Consider the following 16,881-nt stretch of genomic DNA (forward strand, 5'->3'; position numbering starts at 1 on the left):
AAAGAATGTGAAAAAGAATGTATGTATATATACACACATATATGTGTATAACTGAATCACTCTGCTGTACACCTGAAACTAACACAACACTGTAAATCAACTGTACTTCAATTTTAAAAATTATGTAAAAATAAATGAATAAACAGAAATCCCAGCATTTTCAGCACGAGGCACCATTCCCGTCGATTCACTGGTGCCTGGGAAGCGGCCGCCGCCATTGCGACTGACGAGGTGGCGAGAAGGGGCTTCGCTCCAAGGAAGAGGGCAGCCAGGCACCTTGTACACCAAGGGCTCCAACATTTTAATTGCGTGAGCCCTCCTGGATCAATGAGTTTATTTGTCTAAAATGACTGATCAGCTACAAAAAAGGTGACCAGTTAATCAGAATGGTCTCTCAAGAGCATTAGGAGTTTCATAAAGGTGAAAAGCAAAGTACAGAAAAATTTACCTTTAAAATATTGGATATCAGTCGTTAAAGCAGACGCCAATTCATCCGCTGATACTTGCAACATTCCAGCCACTAAAGTTAAAGCAGCAATGAAAACATATCATTAGTGTGTACTGTTTGATGGCAAGAACATTGGATTTTATAATTTGTAAGATCTGTATGTATCTATTAGAAAATGTGTGTATTGAAGGAACTAAACCACCTCTGTAAGCGGCCAGTGCAACTGGAGAGACAGCTGACGGCAATCAAAACACTAACGAGTTGTCGGGCATTAAATCACCACGGGTATTTTTTTCCCTCCTTGCCCTCATGAATGGCCCAGGAGGCTTCTCCCCAATTCCTAGTTAAATTACTTTGACATGAAGTGAAGACATGCTGATTATCAACAACCTGTGGTTTTAAGGTATTTTGAAAAAACCTGGGAGTGACTAACAAGGCAACTTCAAAGTGGAGAGAGATTTTTGGCTAGAGCTTTGAAGTGAGGTAATTACATTCTGTTTAAAATGTTTAACTAATAACATGCTCCCCAAATGTACCGGGTGGCAGGGGGTGGTGGAGAGTCCTCAGAATAATGTAAAGAAACCCAGTGATATGCCGAAGCATCAACACTGTTAATGTGGTGTGCAGCACGAGAACATAAATGCACATCTCATTCACTCACACAACCAGAAGGAAGACAGTGGATACCCCCGCCCCCTATCCCCCCGCAACCTCTGAATTCTACTCCAGCAAAAAGGGTTTCATCCCACCCGGCTTCTCTGTACTGTGTCGCCATCTGCTGGCCAGTCTGCAAAACTGCACCTCGGTGAGGTGCCTGTTAGATCTGTTCCACTGACCTTGCTCCAGGAGCTGGAGGTCAGACACAAACGCCGAGTCCGCCTCGGTCAGGGCGGTGAACCGAATGTCTCCAATGTGTAACACGGCTGCTAGAATCACAAACAGATTCTCCACCTCCTACGTGGTGTACAAATACAGAAAATGAATGGGCTTGCTTAGAAGAAAGATGAAAAGACAAATCCTTTTAAAAACCTCAAAGTAGGTTAAAAAAAAAAAAAAAAGATGTGCATGCTATTAGTGGGACTGAGATATTTTTTCAGATCCAGAATGTTCCCTAAAAGAACTGCCAATCTCTAACTCCAAATCCAAAACCTCGTAATTCAACACTTGTTCTTAAAATCCACATTTCTGTACCTTAAACAAAAGAGGAAGAGGGCAAGAAAGTGACGTTTTGATATTAACAGATGGTTTCTGGAAAAGTATCAGGATGAAAAATAAATGATCATGTACTGATGGTCCGACTGGCTGGGCATCAGCTGTAGAGTCAGACTTCATACATCTCCTCCCAGAAGGCGAAGTTACCGTATCCATCTCATAGCCATCTCTCTTATAAGATAAACTGATTATGATTATAGAATTTTTCATTTCTCCTAGAAAAGTAGTGGAAGAGGCACAATGAAAACAATTTGCCTAGATAAACAAAATGCTAATTTTAAAGGTATTTAAAGGAACACTCAGGGGAAAAGGATGTTAGAGCAACCTTTGAGCAGAAGGTAGCAGGAGGTATGAGAGTGTTTCCTTAAAGAATATCTGAGAACCTGGAACTCTGCATAAAGAAAGAAATTAGACCTTAGATTTGGTTTTGGACAGTCATTTTGTGGTAAGAATGAAAAGTCAAGAAAAAGCGGTAAACTGAAACGTACTTCTCCAGAGTTGCAAATGTCTAGTGTTATGATATCAATAGTAAAAATGTGTAAGCTTCCTTTAGGACAAGTGACATAACCTTCCAAATTCTCAGTTGCCTAATCTGTAACTTGGGAATAAAAAGCTCCTGCTTGTGGAAATTTTTCTAACAATTATTATCTGCTTTATAAACACATAGTTGATACAACACAGTCCTTGAGACTTTCATTAATTTCCACTCTCATGAACTTTCAGTTTTCATATTAAGGTTCAATTTTATTATCTTTAATATGAGAGCATTGAAAAGGATAATCTGTAAGTAATTTTCAAGTATGATACTCTATGACTGTAGCATTGCTTAGAAAGTTTTTTGGTAACTTCGAAATCCTAAATTGGTGTTTCAAATTTTATTCCTTCATGCTTGTTTACATAACATTTCCTCCTCCCTTTTTAATAAATCTAGCAACTCCTCACTAAATTTTCCAGTGCCCTGTGAGATGGCACACCTGGAAACAGACAGGGAGACTCTGTTCTGTCCTCAAGGATCATACAGGTCAGCGATGGAGACAGAGCTGGGAAAACTAGCCCTAATCCGAATTACAATGTGCTACTACGCGACACTACACGACACTGTGACAGAGGTGAAAACGAACCGCTCTGCAGGCAGAGGCAGGGGCCGTGGCTCTGTGTCTGGCCGCCGTGAGCCAGCCCGCCTGCCTCTCCTCCACGCGGCCGGCTGCTTGGTGCTGGTGGAGGACGGAGGCTCCAGCGCCTTTACGGACGGATCTCCCGGGACCACAGCCACACGCCTTGACTCAGGGTCTTGCTGGCCCAGAAGTACCTTCCCCCCAATCTCAGGGGACATGGTCTTTTCCTCCTAAGTGGACCCAGGTGTCACCATCCCAGTCACTCCCAAGGATTGAGATGACGTGATTACCTTCATGCCTTTTGTTAAAATGCACTATTTCTTTTACTAAAAAGCTTGTCAACCCCCCTGCTGGCTACCTGAGATGGAAAGTATGTTCTGCCTGCCCTGCCTCTGAGGACCAAGCATGGACTTTAAATGCCCTGTTTCCAAGCAACTGACCTTTTGGAGGAATGGCCCCTTGGCCACCCCTACATCCCAGTTTCCTCTAAGGAAGCAGTGATTTTGGACTTGGAGGAAGGGAAAAATAACAAAAAGTACCACAGTGGCGAGTGCACAGACAGAAAAGCACAGATGGCCAGGAGCGAGGGAAAGACGGGAATACGGAGACGGCAGAATCAGAGCATCAAAGAACAAAACACCGCATGTGCCCACGTTCCTAGAATTCCAGTCCCTGCCTGGGGCACAGGCGGGGTGAGGCCAAGTGCCCAGAGCTAATCCACTTGGGGTGGGTCCCACCTCCTTACGCCTTCATTCTTGCCACCTTCACACCCCTTCCACCCACTCACTGCCCCATGAGCCAGGTGGACAAGGGAAAAGACAAAGACCCAAATTAACCAACTTACTGGTCTAAGGGGAGAAAAAAAGGAACGTTTTAAAATCTGCGACTACATCTGGGCTCCTGAGCTACTGGTCTACCAGATCACCCGCGTGGTCTCACACTGGTCACTAGCTTGCTAACTGGGAGTTGGCCTTCTTTCAAAATGATACCCTATTGAATGAAGGAGACACAGAGACTACGTGTAAAGGAGACAGATTGGTGGGCATTTGACTGGTCTCAGGCTCAGGCCATTTCACATCTCTTATTCCCTAGACCTCTGCTGTTCCCTTCAGTGACCACAAACCGCACAAGGCGACTTCCATTTAAATCAATCAGAACTAAGAACAATTAAGCTCCATTGCTCGAGCCTCACCAGCCACACACGGCCAGTGGCTGCCCTGCTGCAAGGCGCAGGCGCAGAGCCTCCCTAGGATCGCAGGGGTTCCCGTGGCTCGGCAGTGGGTTTACCTTTCAGATTGTGTTTTTCAGCTTTACAGTGCTTGGGGGCATTTGATAATTCCTTAAGAATTTTGACAAAGCATATTGTTTAGGATGTTTTAATGATGTGATTAAAGCTGCCATTTTCTCTCAAGTCCATTTTGCTCTGGTTTGCTCGCAGGTCCTACGGGACAAGGGCTCCTTGACCACGCTCTTAAGGACAGCAGCCCGTCCTCCTGTCACCCTGTTCATCTTCCTGGTACCTAAGGCCCTGAGCCTGCCTGCCTGTTTACATCTGTCTCCCACTGGAACATAAACTCCAGGAGGTAGAGAAATGGTTTTGAATGAATAACTTTATAAGTCAGGAGAAGGTTGATTTTCACAGTGAAATGTTTGTGGCATGACTCACCAAGTTGCTGAAGCCAATTACATTCAGTGCTTGTTTCAAAACAGCAAATCTCTCCCTGTTCAGAGAATGCTCTGCTGTTGATACATCGTCTCGAAAGGTCTGGTTCAAATACCTGCGAGGAGGAAGAGCACAGAGCTTTATGGCTGGGCGTGCGGCCAAACTCCGGTGGTTGAGTCGCTCCAGCCGTATTTGGTCCCCAGATTGATGGGGACCACCTGGACACTGTGAGCCCATGTGTTTACAAGGCCCTGGTACATAACAGCATAACAAACATACATGATGTTTCAGGAAGGGGAGAAAAGTTCCTGCTGCACCAGGACATACTGACACTGTCCTGCCTGTTCTCACTTCAGCTGCGCCCTGCGCAGGCGAAGGTCACCAGTGCTGCCCGTCTTCCGTGCAGAAATCTGGCAGGTTCCATGGTGTGCTTTGTAATTAATATCTGTGTTAAAGATTTTTCATTTAGAGTCATTTATTCTTTCTTCTTGTCAATACCTTTTCATTACAAGGTGGCTGATTAATTCATTGATTTATTCCTTTCATTCAACAAACACACAGGAATCACGCAATACTTCCAGCTGAAGTTATTAAGATGCAAGAGTGCATCCCTGGGGCTCAGCAACGAACACACTGCTCCCAGGGCAGAGGCGAGGGAAGCACGACGCCGCACAACCCAGGAGCAGAGTAACAGAGACCCACTCAGCCTGCTTGGAGGAGGGGAGGAGGGGCAATGAGGAAAGGGTCCAAGAGCTGACACTCGAGTAGGGAATTGCCAAGCAAATTCAAGACCCAAGGGTGTCCCTGGAGTGACTGGCAATACATACTGAGGCACCGGGATGGAGCAGGCGTGAGGTACATGGGGAACTCGGGGGTGTCCCCAAAACTGGAGCCTCCGGGGAGAGGAGCAGAGGGTAAGGAGGTCACACATGTAGCCAGAGTTCTGTGTATCTTGCAAAAGAGTTCCCATGATGTCTTGGAAGGAACGGGTGGTCCTGAAGTCCTTGCAATAAAGAAAGGGCAGGAACAGATTGGTGTTTCAGAAAGAACATTCTGGTAGCCCAGTGAAAGATTCCCTGGAAAGAGATGAGGCAATGAAATGAGCTCAGGGGTCCAGCGTGGAGAAGACGGGACAGGACGGATGGGGAGGCAGGACGGCCGGGCTGGCTGGATGCAGGCACGGAGAACACAGGGGCGTGAACTGTGCTCTTCGAGCTTCTTTCTGGGGAAACGAGGTGGACGGTGGCCTCGCTCAAGAGGAGAATTAAGTTTCTGAGAGAAAGACTTCTATTTTATCACAGTCATGTTCCCTTTGAGCTACTTGGTAAAGTTCAAGCAGCGGCCCAAGAAATAATTGAGCATAAGGATCTGAAATTCAGAGAAGACCAGAAAAGGTCTGGACGTCATCGGCGTGCGGAGACTAAAACCAGGCGGCGGACGAGCTCACGGGAAGGAGACGCTGACGTTCTAGGGATGAAGAAAGGAGACCCTGGGAAGGAGGGGGCGGGGTCTGGGGGGACCTCTGGGCTGCGCGGGGTCGACTGGGGGTGGGCCAGCCCTCAGCAGGCTCAGGAGCTGAGGCAGAAGCACATGAAGACTGGATCAAAGACTCAAAGAAAAAGGTGTGGGGTCTGAAGAGAAGGAAAGAAGAGGGTCTGGAATCGGAGTTCAGAGGAGGGACCCCACCTTCTCCACGTGCAGATGAGGTGGTAGATGTGGTCCAGGGGCCAGAAGTGTCTCCGGGAGCCGAGGAACCACCACTGGTGGCTTCAGAAAGCAGGCAAGGTTGAGGACAAGGGGAAGATGGCTTGAGGAAGGGCATGAGAACTCGAATACTCGCTACTGAGAAGGGACATTGTCCCCAAGCAGCGGGACACTGGAGGCTGAGCGGATGCAGTGGGCACCAGGTGGGGCTGTCTCCTTCCCCAGAGGGCGATGGAGCTGGGGTCGGGGCAGTGGAACAAAGGAAACCATCAAGGGCAGCCAAATTGTCAAGGGACCGGGTTACGACGGTCAGAGTCATCTTGCCTCAAATTCACAAAGTTCTGACTGACGGCTTTTGACTTCGTCACCTATTAATTAATGGCCCCACAATTACCAACTCCCAGTGTTCAGGCCTTAGAGCTCCCCAGTCACTGTCTTATGTTATCACTTTTACGTCTCAAAATCATATACTTACGGCTCAAACAATCTGGTTTTTTTTTTGTCATCTCCTTTTAACTCATACATAACTCGAACAGCAATGTCTGGCAACGTCCACGTCCAGAGCCAGAAACATCAGAGAATCACTGCTATTTGCTTTTAAAAGATCGACAGATCAAGGGAACGGTCCAGATGTTTCCACCAAGGGGAAGAAGGATGCGACGTACAGAATGTTAAAAATCGTAGACAGATTAATCCTGTTTGACGAATTCTACTCAAAGGCAAGGGCGGTGGGAGCTAACACCTTGTGTCAGATCCTCGACTGGGCGTTTCAGGAGCGCTTCCCAGCCGGTCCTCACGTCGACCTGAGAAGCAGAGCTGCTCTTGTGCCCTTGTAGGAGACATGGGAACGGAAGCTTGTTGAAGATCTCCGAGCCAGTAACTGGCCAACTGCTACACCTTGTCCGACCCCCACCCTACGCCCTTGTAACTCAGTTATCAGGTTCATGCGGGGGATTATTCTGAGCAACTAAGTTTATAAAACTCACTTTCACAGGTCAGTGTGAGAAAAGCACACCTGCGCCAAATATACAAACATCTTTGCTTTCACTTACAGGGAAAAAAAAAAACAGCAAACCAGATGAATATGTGTTACAACTGAACATGCAAAATTCTGCTTGTGCGTTGGGTGAGACCAGAATTCACTGCACATTGACTTTATTTAAAATAAGTCAGGAGCAACGACTGTTGACTTGCGCTGTTTCTAATCAACTATTCCATTGTTCCAATTTGTTGTCGTGACAAAAAATAGCATTTTTAGTGATACATCTCCTAAGGTGGGTCAAATTTATCGTCAAAATCATGTGTTTGTCTCTGGTGTGTGTGTGTGTGTATGTGTGTGAGTGTGTGTGTATGAGTGTCTCTGTGTGTGTGTGAGTGTGTGTGTATGAGTGTCTCTGTGTGTGTGTGAGAGTGTGTGTGTATCTCTGTGTGTGTGAGTGTGTGTGTGCATTGATACTCGTGATTTGTGGCAAAGAAAACCCGATCTTGGAATAAATCTCTTACGTGTAAAGGGGCAAATTAAAGATGCTGACCACCCACCCCCGCCTGTGGCTTCACTGGGACAAGAGGACGAGGAGTTCAAGGTGGCAGATTTCATCTGAACACCAAATACAAACAATAACCTTTTGCAAAAAGCCGACATTCAAGGGCCTGAGCACCGCGCCGGGCGCCGACACCTCCGCTCTCCCAGCGGTGCCGGACACGCCGCAAACACCGCGAAGCCGCCAGGGGCAGGAGAGCAGGCCCCGGAGATGCGGTGCACGGCGCACGACTGCGGTCAGCAGCATGTACTGGAAACGTCAAAGTTCTAAGAGGCTAGATGTCAACACTTCTCCCCTCGAAGAGAAACGACGGTTACGAGGTGTGGCAGAACGTTAGCCAGCATGAGGGTGGCTTCCTATTTCAATACACAAATGTACCAAACTGACACGCGGTGCACCTTCAGCCAGCACATGGCGATATGTCAACTACATCTCAGAAATCAACTAATCAATTAATTTAAAAATAAACGAACCAACAACAGCTGCCCTGCCCGAGCTCAGGGGCATCCCAGCCCAGCAGACACACAATGACTCTCATACGCCTGTGGGTGCGCCCAAGGTGAGCTGGGAGTGAAGGCTCAGATAGAAATAAAGGCAATTACTACTTAAAACCGCGGGTGGGGCCCGTTCACCAGGTCTGGGCTCGCAGACTACAAAGCACCATTTTTTTTGCTGGCCTTTGATCTGCCGCATAAACACGAAAGAACCATGTCTTCCCTACTGTGGGCAAAGCTGCCTTCTCTCTACTAGGGGAAGTTTAATATGTAAACAGAAACCAGATAAAGCAAAACCAAACCAGTTGGCGTCAACAACAGCCCTGTTTATCAGTTTGGGAAGGAAGAGGGTACACTCTGCTCCCTGCCCACCCAGCCCCACCTCGCTCCTAGAAGGAAATTCTTTCCTTTATGGTTTTTCAACTATCTGGAAAGTATTAACCAATTTTAAATCCCCCCTGCAATGGAATAAGAATAAGGTTTTTTATTAACCCCAGGTTCAGATACATAAATCTCCACCCACAGGAATGTTAATGTATTAGCTGCACACTGTTTTGTTTGGAGAGAGGAAACCCTGCCAGTGGTCTTCAGGAAAAGCATGGAATCCATTTAATAAATTACACATTCAGAAAGACTTCGGGTCCTGTGACATTCCCAGAATAGTTTGCCCATATTTTTCAAATCAGTCAGACTATTTCTTCAAAACATCTGGCGGAACAGATTCTAAACTCTGACCATCTCTCAAAGAGGAAACGCTTCTGTGAACTCACTGGGTTCTTGAAAATGGAAGTAGAGACACCAGGACAGAGTGGTCACCTCCTGCACTGGGGGCCCGGGACACGTGTTTGCAGAGCCGAACCCCAGGCTGCACCCCGTCCTCCGGCCTGAGGGCAGCAGGGGCCGCTCTTGCCAGAGGAAGGGGCACCTTTTCCTTCCCACCGAGACCCAGAGAACCAGCCATGTTTATGTGGGTGAATTAGGGAAATGGAGAGAGAGAGAAGGTTTCGCTCAGAGCTTGTGCCTTGGTCTGGCCTTTCTGAAACCGTGAGACACGCAGAGGCGGGGGGCTGCACCTGCCGGGGTGGAGGAGGGCTCTCTGTGACTCCCAGGGACCCCAGCTCACAGCAGACTGGCTCTGGCTCTGTGCGTGGGGAGGGGCGGCAGGGGTGTTTACATAAACATGCCTCAGCCGAGGTCGAACAGGTGCAAAACTCCTCCTCGGGAAATCTTACCAAAAAGCATCGTGTAAGGTCATCCTCAGAACACTGATACGAAGGACAAACTCAAACGTCACCCTGCGTCTTAAACACTGACTGAGGGAGACACCTGCACCGTAAATTCTGCAACTGGTAACTATTCCAGAAGATGACACTCCCACACATGCCATTTAGGGACAGTTACCGCTGACGCACGGTTTCCAGGCCCCTTCTGGGACCCGTCCGTGGATGTGTGACGCTAACCCTGTGAAATTCCAAGCTGCTTGTAACCCACCGACACCTTGCGTACTCTCTTTCAACTTGGTAGGTCTAAAAGTGAATTTTAATTTCCTCTTGAGGGAATTACTTCTATTATTTCTACCCTATTTCACTCCCCTTTCTTTCAGTTCCACTGATCAGGATGCCCGCAACGTCCAATCTTTCTCCTCTGCTGTGTGGACATTTGCCTAACGGCGATGATTCTTCATTGACAATGAACCTCAGAGGTCACCTTCCTCCCAAGGCCCCCACGGCCCCAGCGTCTGGAGACCAGCTCATCTCACCCCTCCCGGGGGGCTGCAGTGACCTCCACGCCCATCCCATCAAATCACCCAAATACTGCAAGAGCCTCCGTCTCCAATCTTACAACCAGTCTGCTTTCCTCCTTGCAGTCAAAGTGTAAATTGAGTGAACTCTCTTCCCAAATCAAAATGCATCAACGGCTTCTGGTGGCCTTTAAAATGCTATCTCCCCAGCACGCCTGCCGGGGCCCCCAGCCTGGAACTCCACGTCGTCTCAGTCACTCTCATCCACCGCTGTGCCCTCACGCGGCCCACGCTCTCCCTTCTGAGCATAATCCACACACGTCCAAACGCAGGGTGCGTCCTGTCTTCCCTCACGCGCCACCTTCTCGGGGAAGTCTCCTGGGCTGGGTGTGCCTCTGAGGGGCTTCAGCAAACCCTGCACTCCCCCCACAGCTCTGCTTTGTCAGACGCTGTTACAATGCCTGGACAGGCATTTCCCCCCAACAGGCAAGACCATGAGTTTGTTTTCTATGTCTGGGGGTGGAAGGGTGGATAAATTAGGAGTTTTGGATGTTCAGATCCAAATGACTATGTATAAAATAGGTAAACAACAAGGTCCTACTGTACAGCACAGAAAACTATATTCAATGGCTTGTAATAACCTATAACGAAAAAGAATCAGAAGAAGAGTATGTACTTATATGTACACAACTGAATCACCATGCTGTACACCAGAAACTAACACAATGTTGTGAATCAACTATGCTTCCATTAAAAAGTTACAAGGGCGAGGCCAGTCTTTGAATCACACCAACCCTGCCCAGCTGAGTAGTTGTCACTCTGGACTGAAGAGGATGAGTGTACACCTGATTCCTCTGTTGGGTTACCCTTCCCAACGGTTCACCGCCATGATGTCAGCTCTCCACTTATGGACATTCCATCTCCAGAATAACTCTCCTGCTTGTTTCCCGGGTCCCCAGAACCCAGCTCCACCCCGTACAACTGTTCTTCCTCTGTCGGACTCTGCGCTGCGCCCTCCTCTCCACGAGCCGGCCACTGCGTGGCGGCGCTGCCCCCCCGTCTGCTCCCAGGAGTTGCTTCCCAGGATTCTCCTCCTGCCCAGACAGGCCCATGTGCCAAGGCCGGACCAAGCCACACACTGAAACGAACCTCAGAACCTTCCCTGACTGCTCCAGCCATCCCCTTTTGCCTTGTTTAACTGAATGTGTCAACTTGGCTGGGCCAGAGGGTGCCAAAATATTTATTATTATTATCATTATTATGACTTTAAGTTTTATTACTATTCTGGGTGTGTCTGTGAGGGTGTTTCGGATGAAATTAACACTTGGATTCTTGACGGAATTAACACTTGAATTGAACTGAGTATTGAACTGAGTCAGCAGATGGCCCTCCCCAGTTGGACAGGTCTCATCCGGTCAGTGCAAACCTGGATAGAACAAGAAGGCTGCTCCTTCCACAGGTGACAGGGACTCCTTTGCCGGACGGTCCTGAGCCAGGACACTGTATTTTGCGGTTTACTGACTCGAACGGAGACTTGGGTCTGGGGCCGGCTGGCTTCTGGACTGGGGCGTATACCACCAGCTCCCTGGGTCTCCACCTCGCCTACTGCACAGCTTTGTGAACCAATTCTGTATACACGTATGTCTATACATACACACATATACATAAAGAGATTTATTCCTTCCCCACTTCAGTTACTCACACATTCACACACTTAAATACGTAATAGTTTTCATTTAACATACACAACTTAAATGTCATCAATCTGATTCTCTTGGATAGAAATGATGTCAACCGCGTTCCTGATTTAGAGTCTTGTAAAATCTAAATCTGTATTGGATGTATGGTCAGTTTCATGTACGTCTGAACATTTCTATTTATGTGTCTCCGAGTTTCCAGACACACATGGCTGGTTCTGTTTAAACCTGGTAGGCTCCCAGTATGCACGGGAGGGGCCATATGTAGTTGGTTGATAAGAAAGTAGTGAACACAAACTCTGCTCTTTTTCTTTGGCCAAAGATTGGCAAAAGGAAGTAAAAAATCAGTGCCATGAAATTCATTCTTTTGCCAAAATAAAACCAAAACAAAACAAAACCCCACAAACACTATTATGAAGAATTTATTTGGGAAATGCTCCAGAAAGAACGTTTAGTCTAAGAAACAAACATGCAAATGAGCGATCAGAGGTGATTAATCTGCCTTAAGTTCTTTAAGGAGTGGTGGGAGAGAAGTCTGAGGAAATGGGAGGGAGGGGAGCAGTGAGGAAATAATAAAACATTTTTAAACAGAAGTATAAATAGTTCACTTAGTTAGCTTGATGGCCCTTCCAGATAACATGACTGGACAAACAGCAAGTCTAACCTTTATAGAAAAAACTGCATGTCCACAAGCACACAGAAAGACACACGCCCCACGTGCAAGGGCTCACGGCCCTGGCATCCCTACAGCGTCCAAAGGTCAGCTAGAACGTCTCTGTCACTTTAGGAAGAAGCACCGACTCCATTTTAGCAATCTGGGATGTTTGCAATGAAATTAAAATGACTAAAATAAATATATACTATGTCTATAATTTTAAAAAGATTTTAAAAATAAAATTCAGGAAAATCTTGACCACAATTCCTTATTAAACTGAAGACAGTATCTAGTAAAGCACTCTTGCCCAAGGCCAAGCGAGCAGGTGGATGATGTCAGAAATGGGATTTCAGAATGGGTTGTTTCAGGAGAGATTCATAAGTTAAATTAAACTAAATACCCCAAGCTTTCTTTTTGATAATATCATCTCATTTAAAAGCTAAATAAAATTGATCGTTAACACACACAAAAATACTTCTTTATCATAATTAACCCTAATGACATCAGGAAAAAAGGGCCAGGAAACGTGGGTTCCTCTCCAAGAGCTTCTGTGCTCCTGCACCTCTGTCGTGCCTATGTTTGAATATTTTCTAGTAAAGTCTATCTTTGGGACCTGTCGTTAGGATTATAAACGTTACGTATTTTCAGTAAAATTACATATTATATAAAAATATACTTTATACATAATATTACAACACAGATTTTTTAAAAACAGTCAACATAATCTAAAAGGAAAATTAAATTAAGCAACTAGCACTTATGCTCAGTTTAGCTCTAAATTGCTTTGAACTACTCCGGTATTTCCACCTGTATGCTAAACTTGAACAACAATACACTGTTCATGGAATAACGGAGTTCAGATAAGAGTTTCATGGTCCAAATAAGGGATGCCTACGAGCTTACCGACATTGCACTGTGTTTTTAGGTCAAAATTCTTCTACATAAAAGAATATATTTGCAGAAAAGGCACAGGCAGGTTGCCTAACTGTCATTATATTTTTTTGCTTAAAAATTAGCTGAAAGTAAAAATTCTGAAAACATTATTATCGAAGGTCAGAAGGATGTGCTGTAGCTCCAGATGGAATATTCTAGCTGTGAGATGTTAATATGAGAAATTCAAGAAGTTACACAAGAATCTTAAAAAGCAATCAGTTATGCAGAGAGGCATAGTGTCAGTAAAGCATGTTTAAAACTAGCGTTTCCAAAGACAGATTCTGGAATCTTCGAGACGAGTAGGCATAACTGTTTTCGTCTTAATATGTCCATCAGTCTAGGGGCATAATTACCATTCTGTTTTAACTTTTCCCTCAGATACTGAGGAAATGAAATGACGCTTTGAATCAGGTCATCCTCACTATTACTACTGCTATGACTGTAATATCATTCTCTCGAGAAATAACTATTTTTCTAAACCAGTGCCACCCCTAAAAATGTTAGTAAGCATCATTTTAAAGAGAAACATGATGAAGCTCAGATGCCTCTCCACTGTCAAACTTATTTTCAATTTTCAAATGTACATTTCCTTAGAAGTAAATTTAATTTAAATGGGTTTTTAGTACTGTGGATTCTTAAACATTATACAAATCCTTCTGTAGCTTCTTTCTGCACAACCTGCTGCTTCTAATAACTTTAGCATTTATATTTAAGGTTTCAAACACTTGAAAAAGTTAACCTTGAATCCCAAATTTTATGAAAACAAACGCTTATAAAATAATTAAGATAAAACTCAATGGATATTTACTTCTGACTTGTTAGGAGACAACTTAAAATTGGAATGGGCGAGAATCACATTACACAAAGTAACTAATGCAAGTTAAAAACTACAGTTGCCGTGATTTTTAAAAAAAAGGAGTGATCATGGCCTATTTTCCTGATGATTTTAGGAAAAGTTTTATTTAAAATGGCGGGATGAGCTACCACAAGATCTTGTATATATTTCCCCGTGCTAGTGGTGGCTCACAGCGAAAAAACAATGTGACAGTGAATGTATGTATGTTCATGAATAACTGAAAAACTGTGCTCCACACTGGAATTTGACACAACATTGTAAAATGACTACAACTCAATAAAAAATGTGGAAAAAAAAAAAAAAAGAAAAAAGTTCTGGAGATCTGCTGCACAATAAGTGAGTGTACTTAGCACTATGAAACAGTGTGCTTAAAAGTGGTAAGATGATGAATTTTCTGCTGTGTTTTCATCACAAAAATAAAATGTAAAGAAAGCCCCCTTGAAAATTAATTAATTAATTAACTAATTAAAAGGTGGGATGGCCTCCTCCTTCTTTCTTTCATCTCCCCTCCCAGAATGATGCTCCGCCGTAAGCCCGGTGGGAACAGAGGAGGCAGAGTACAAAGACGACGCACGTCAGGTGTCACAGATCATCTGTTTGCGCTTTGTGCCTCTGTCTCGGAGCCTTTAACAGCTGACCTGCCAACAGCTCTGCTCTGAGCTTCCTTCTCACTTCCCGCCAACCTCCAGTTTCAGACAGGACATCCCTTCCTGCTGAAACTGAAAGCCGTCTGCTAAGTGGAATCAGTCACCCACTTCAGCCAAAGAGGAATCAAGATCCATTTGAAAAGGCCGGGCACGCAGGACATTTGAAACGTTGATGATGCTACATTTGAATAACGGTCCTGCATCTGTATAATGATCTAGACCAGGAGGCTGCTGTAAAGTTTAGTGATGTGTTACTGAGTCATTCTGCACTGCAGCAACCACAGTATCTTATCACATAATGCCAGTGAGTAATATTCTTGCAGTTAAGGCAGAAATGTAGAGGCCACATTTTATCAATCATAATTTAATTTGCTCAGTGTATGATGCTAAGAATTCAGTGATTACGTTCAGACGAGTACCCATAAAATGTTTTTACACTTTTCCTCTTGGGGGGCCCAAAATATTCATTTCTTTCATTGGGTGGACATTCTTATCATCACAGCAAATGAGCTGAGTTTTGTTTGGTCATCAGTTTATTGGCTCAGTCTTCAAACGCTTAACTTAATACCAGCCATGCTTTCTTAGTGGGGCCACAGTCCTGAACAGAGCAAGGTCCCCACTCTCTCAATATTTACTCACTAATAAGGAAAGTTCTGAACAAAAAATTTAGATAATCAATATTTCTCTAATAGAGATAACTGTGTTGCCGTCAGTCTAAGTTGATTTGGGAAATCAGAGAAGCTTCATAAAGACAGACTTGAACAAATTACATGCTGGCAAGAGACAGTGCCCCGTGTTTTGTTATTATGAACTGCTAATTTAAGCTGTCCCGGCTTTACCCAAGCACATGACAATACTGAGTGTGCACACCTGCCAAGAATTGTGGTAAGTGGGACTCAAAGATGGAAGAGACAGAGTCTATGGCCAGAGACATCACACAGTCAGCAGCGTTCAGATAAGATGGCAGCAATAGAGTAAAACATGATGTTCTATAGAATACCAACACACAGAATAGCAATGATTACTTAACTATTAAGTCTGAAAGGCAAACTGATATTTTAGAAGGTTTTGGTTTTTTTGAATACTAAAATGCTCCTGCATGTTTCAATCAACAACTGGCTTGATCAGAAACTGTACATGTGCATTTCAATTAGTGACGGAATGAAATGTTAACCATTCTGTAAATGCACTTGGTCTCATCAACATGTTGTCTAAGAGGCTTTACAATCCTGGGGATTCTTCAAACATTATAAAAATCCCTTGTGTCAGGGAGAGGAACTTAGAAGTAATGCAGATACTTAGAGGAAATGTGCTTGTAATAGTAATTATATTATCCAAGACAAAGACAAATAGTCAAATAATAGAGTGACTATTTGAAATAATCAATGAAAGGTTTAAAAAAACCAATCTCTAACCAAAGAAGAGGGAAAACAAAGCGCTGTCCATGAAATGCAGACCCGCCGGCCTCTCTGGCATTCTTTGGAAGCGAGGAATCGATTACATGACGAATGCAAAACATGGTATATTTATGCCAATTAGTCCACAAAATAGATTACTGTATGCATGCATAATTAAACTGACTTCTAGATATTTGGGAAAATTCAAAGTTAATTAAACAAAATTAATTTGCTTTGAGAGAAGGAGGAAGACGCGTTTGTCGTGTCCAAAGCAGGAAGCGTGGTATGCTAATTTTGAATTAATTTGAACGCTGATTGCTGCAGTGAGCTTTCCCTAACCATGCCAGCAAGAAAGGGCATTTCTCTCGATTGAATCAATGTTTGGGGAGCATTCTTTAAGGAAACAAAAGGGCGAATGCGTGTTCCTGTCCGTTTTCTGGCTCCTTCCGCACCTCTGCAGCTCACTCTCTGTAAGGGGATCCTCCACGTCCAGGAGGACCCTTCTCTCCAGATGCTTTCCCAGGAGGGAGGGGCAGGGGGCAGGGGCTCAAGGAGAGGGCAGGGGTCAGTGTCAGTCCACCTTCAGGTCGTGTCTCCTGCCACTGACTTCCAGTGACCTCTCCATGTGGCTGCTGCTTCCCAGAAGCGGGCTCACCCCTTCAGATGCCCCCGGAACCACTTCTGCGTCGGGACCGACCGCCCACGTGCCCAGAGCTTGACCGCGGGCGGCGGCGTCTGCCGAGCGTTCCCGGGCCGGGGCTTACTCGGGGGCTCCAGC

At 45.2% G+C, this 16,881-nt stretch overlaps 1 protein-coding gene across 1 annotated transcript in view; it reads right to left on the minus strand.

Annotated features, from left to right (window-relative positions):
- Window positions 1-16,881, minus strand: part of MYO16 (myosin XVI) — a 437,171-nt gene that overhangs the window by 179,573 nt on the left and 240,717 nt on the right. Inside the window, exons 17-19 of the mRNA XM_032496671.1 lie at window positions 4,442-4,553; window positions 1,285-1,402; window positions 449-520 (exon numbers count right to left, since the gene is read on the minus strand). Of these exons, the coding sequence (XP_032352562.1) occupies window positions 449-520; window positions 1,285-1,402; window positions 4,442-4,553 (302 nt within the window). The remainder of the gene's footprint in view (window positions 1-448; window positions 521-1,284; window positions 1,403-4,441; window positions 4,554-16,881) is intronic.

Source organism: Camelus ferus, chromosome 14, assembly GCF_009834535.1.
Source record: "Camelus ferus isolate YT-003-E chromosome 14, BCGSAC_Cfer_1.0, whole genome shotgun sequence".
NCBI lineage: Eukaryota > Metazoa > Chordata > Mammalia > Artiodactyla > Camelidae > Camelus > Camelus ferus.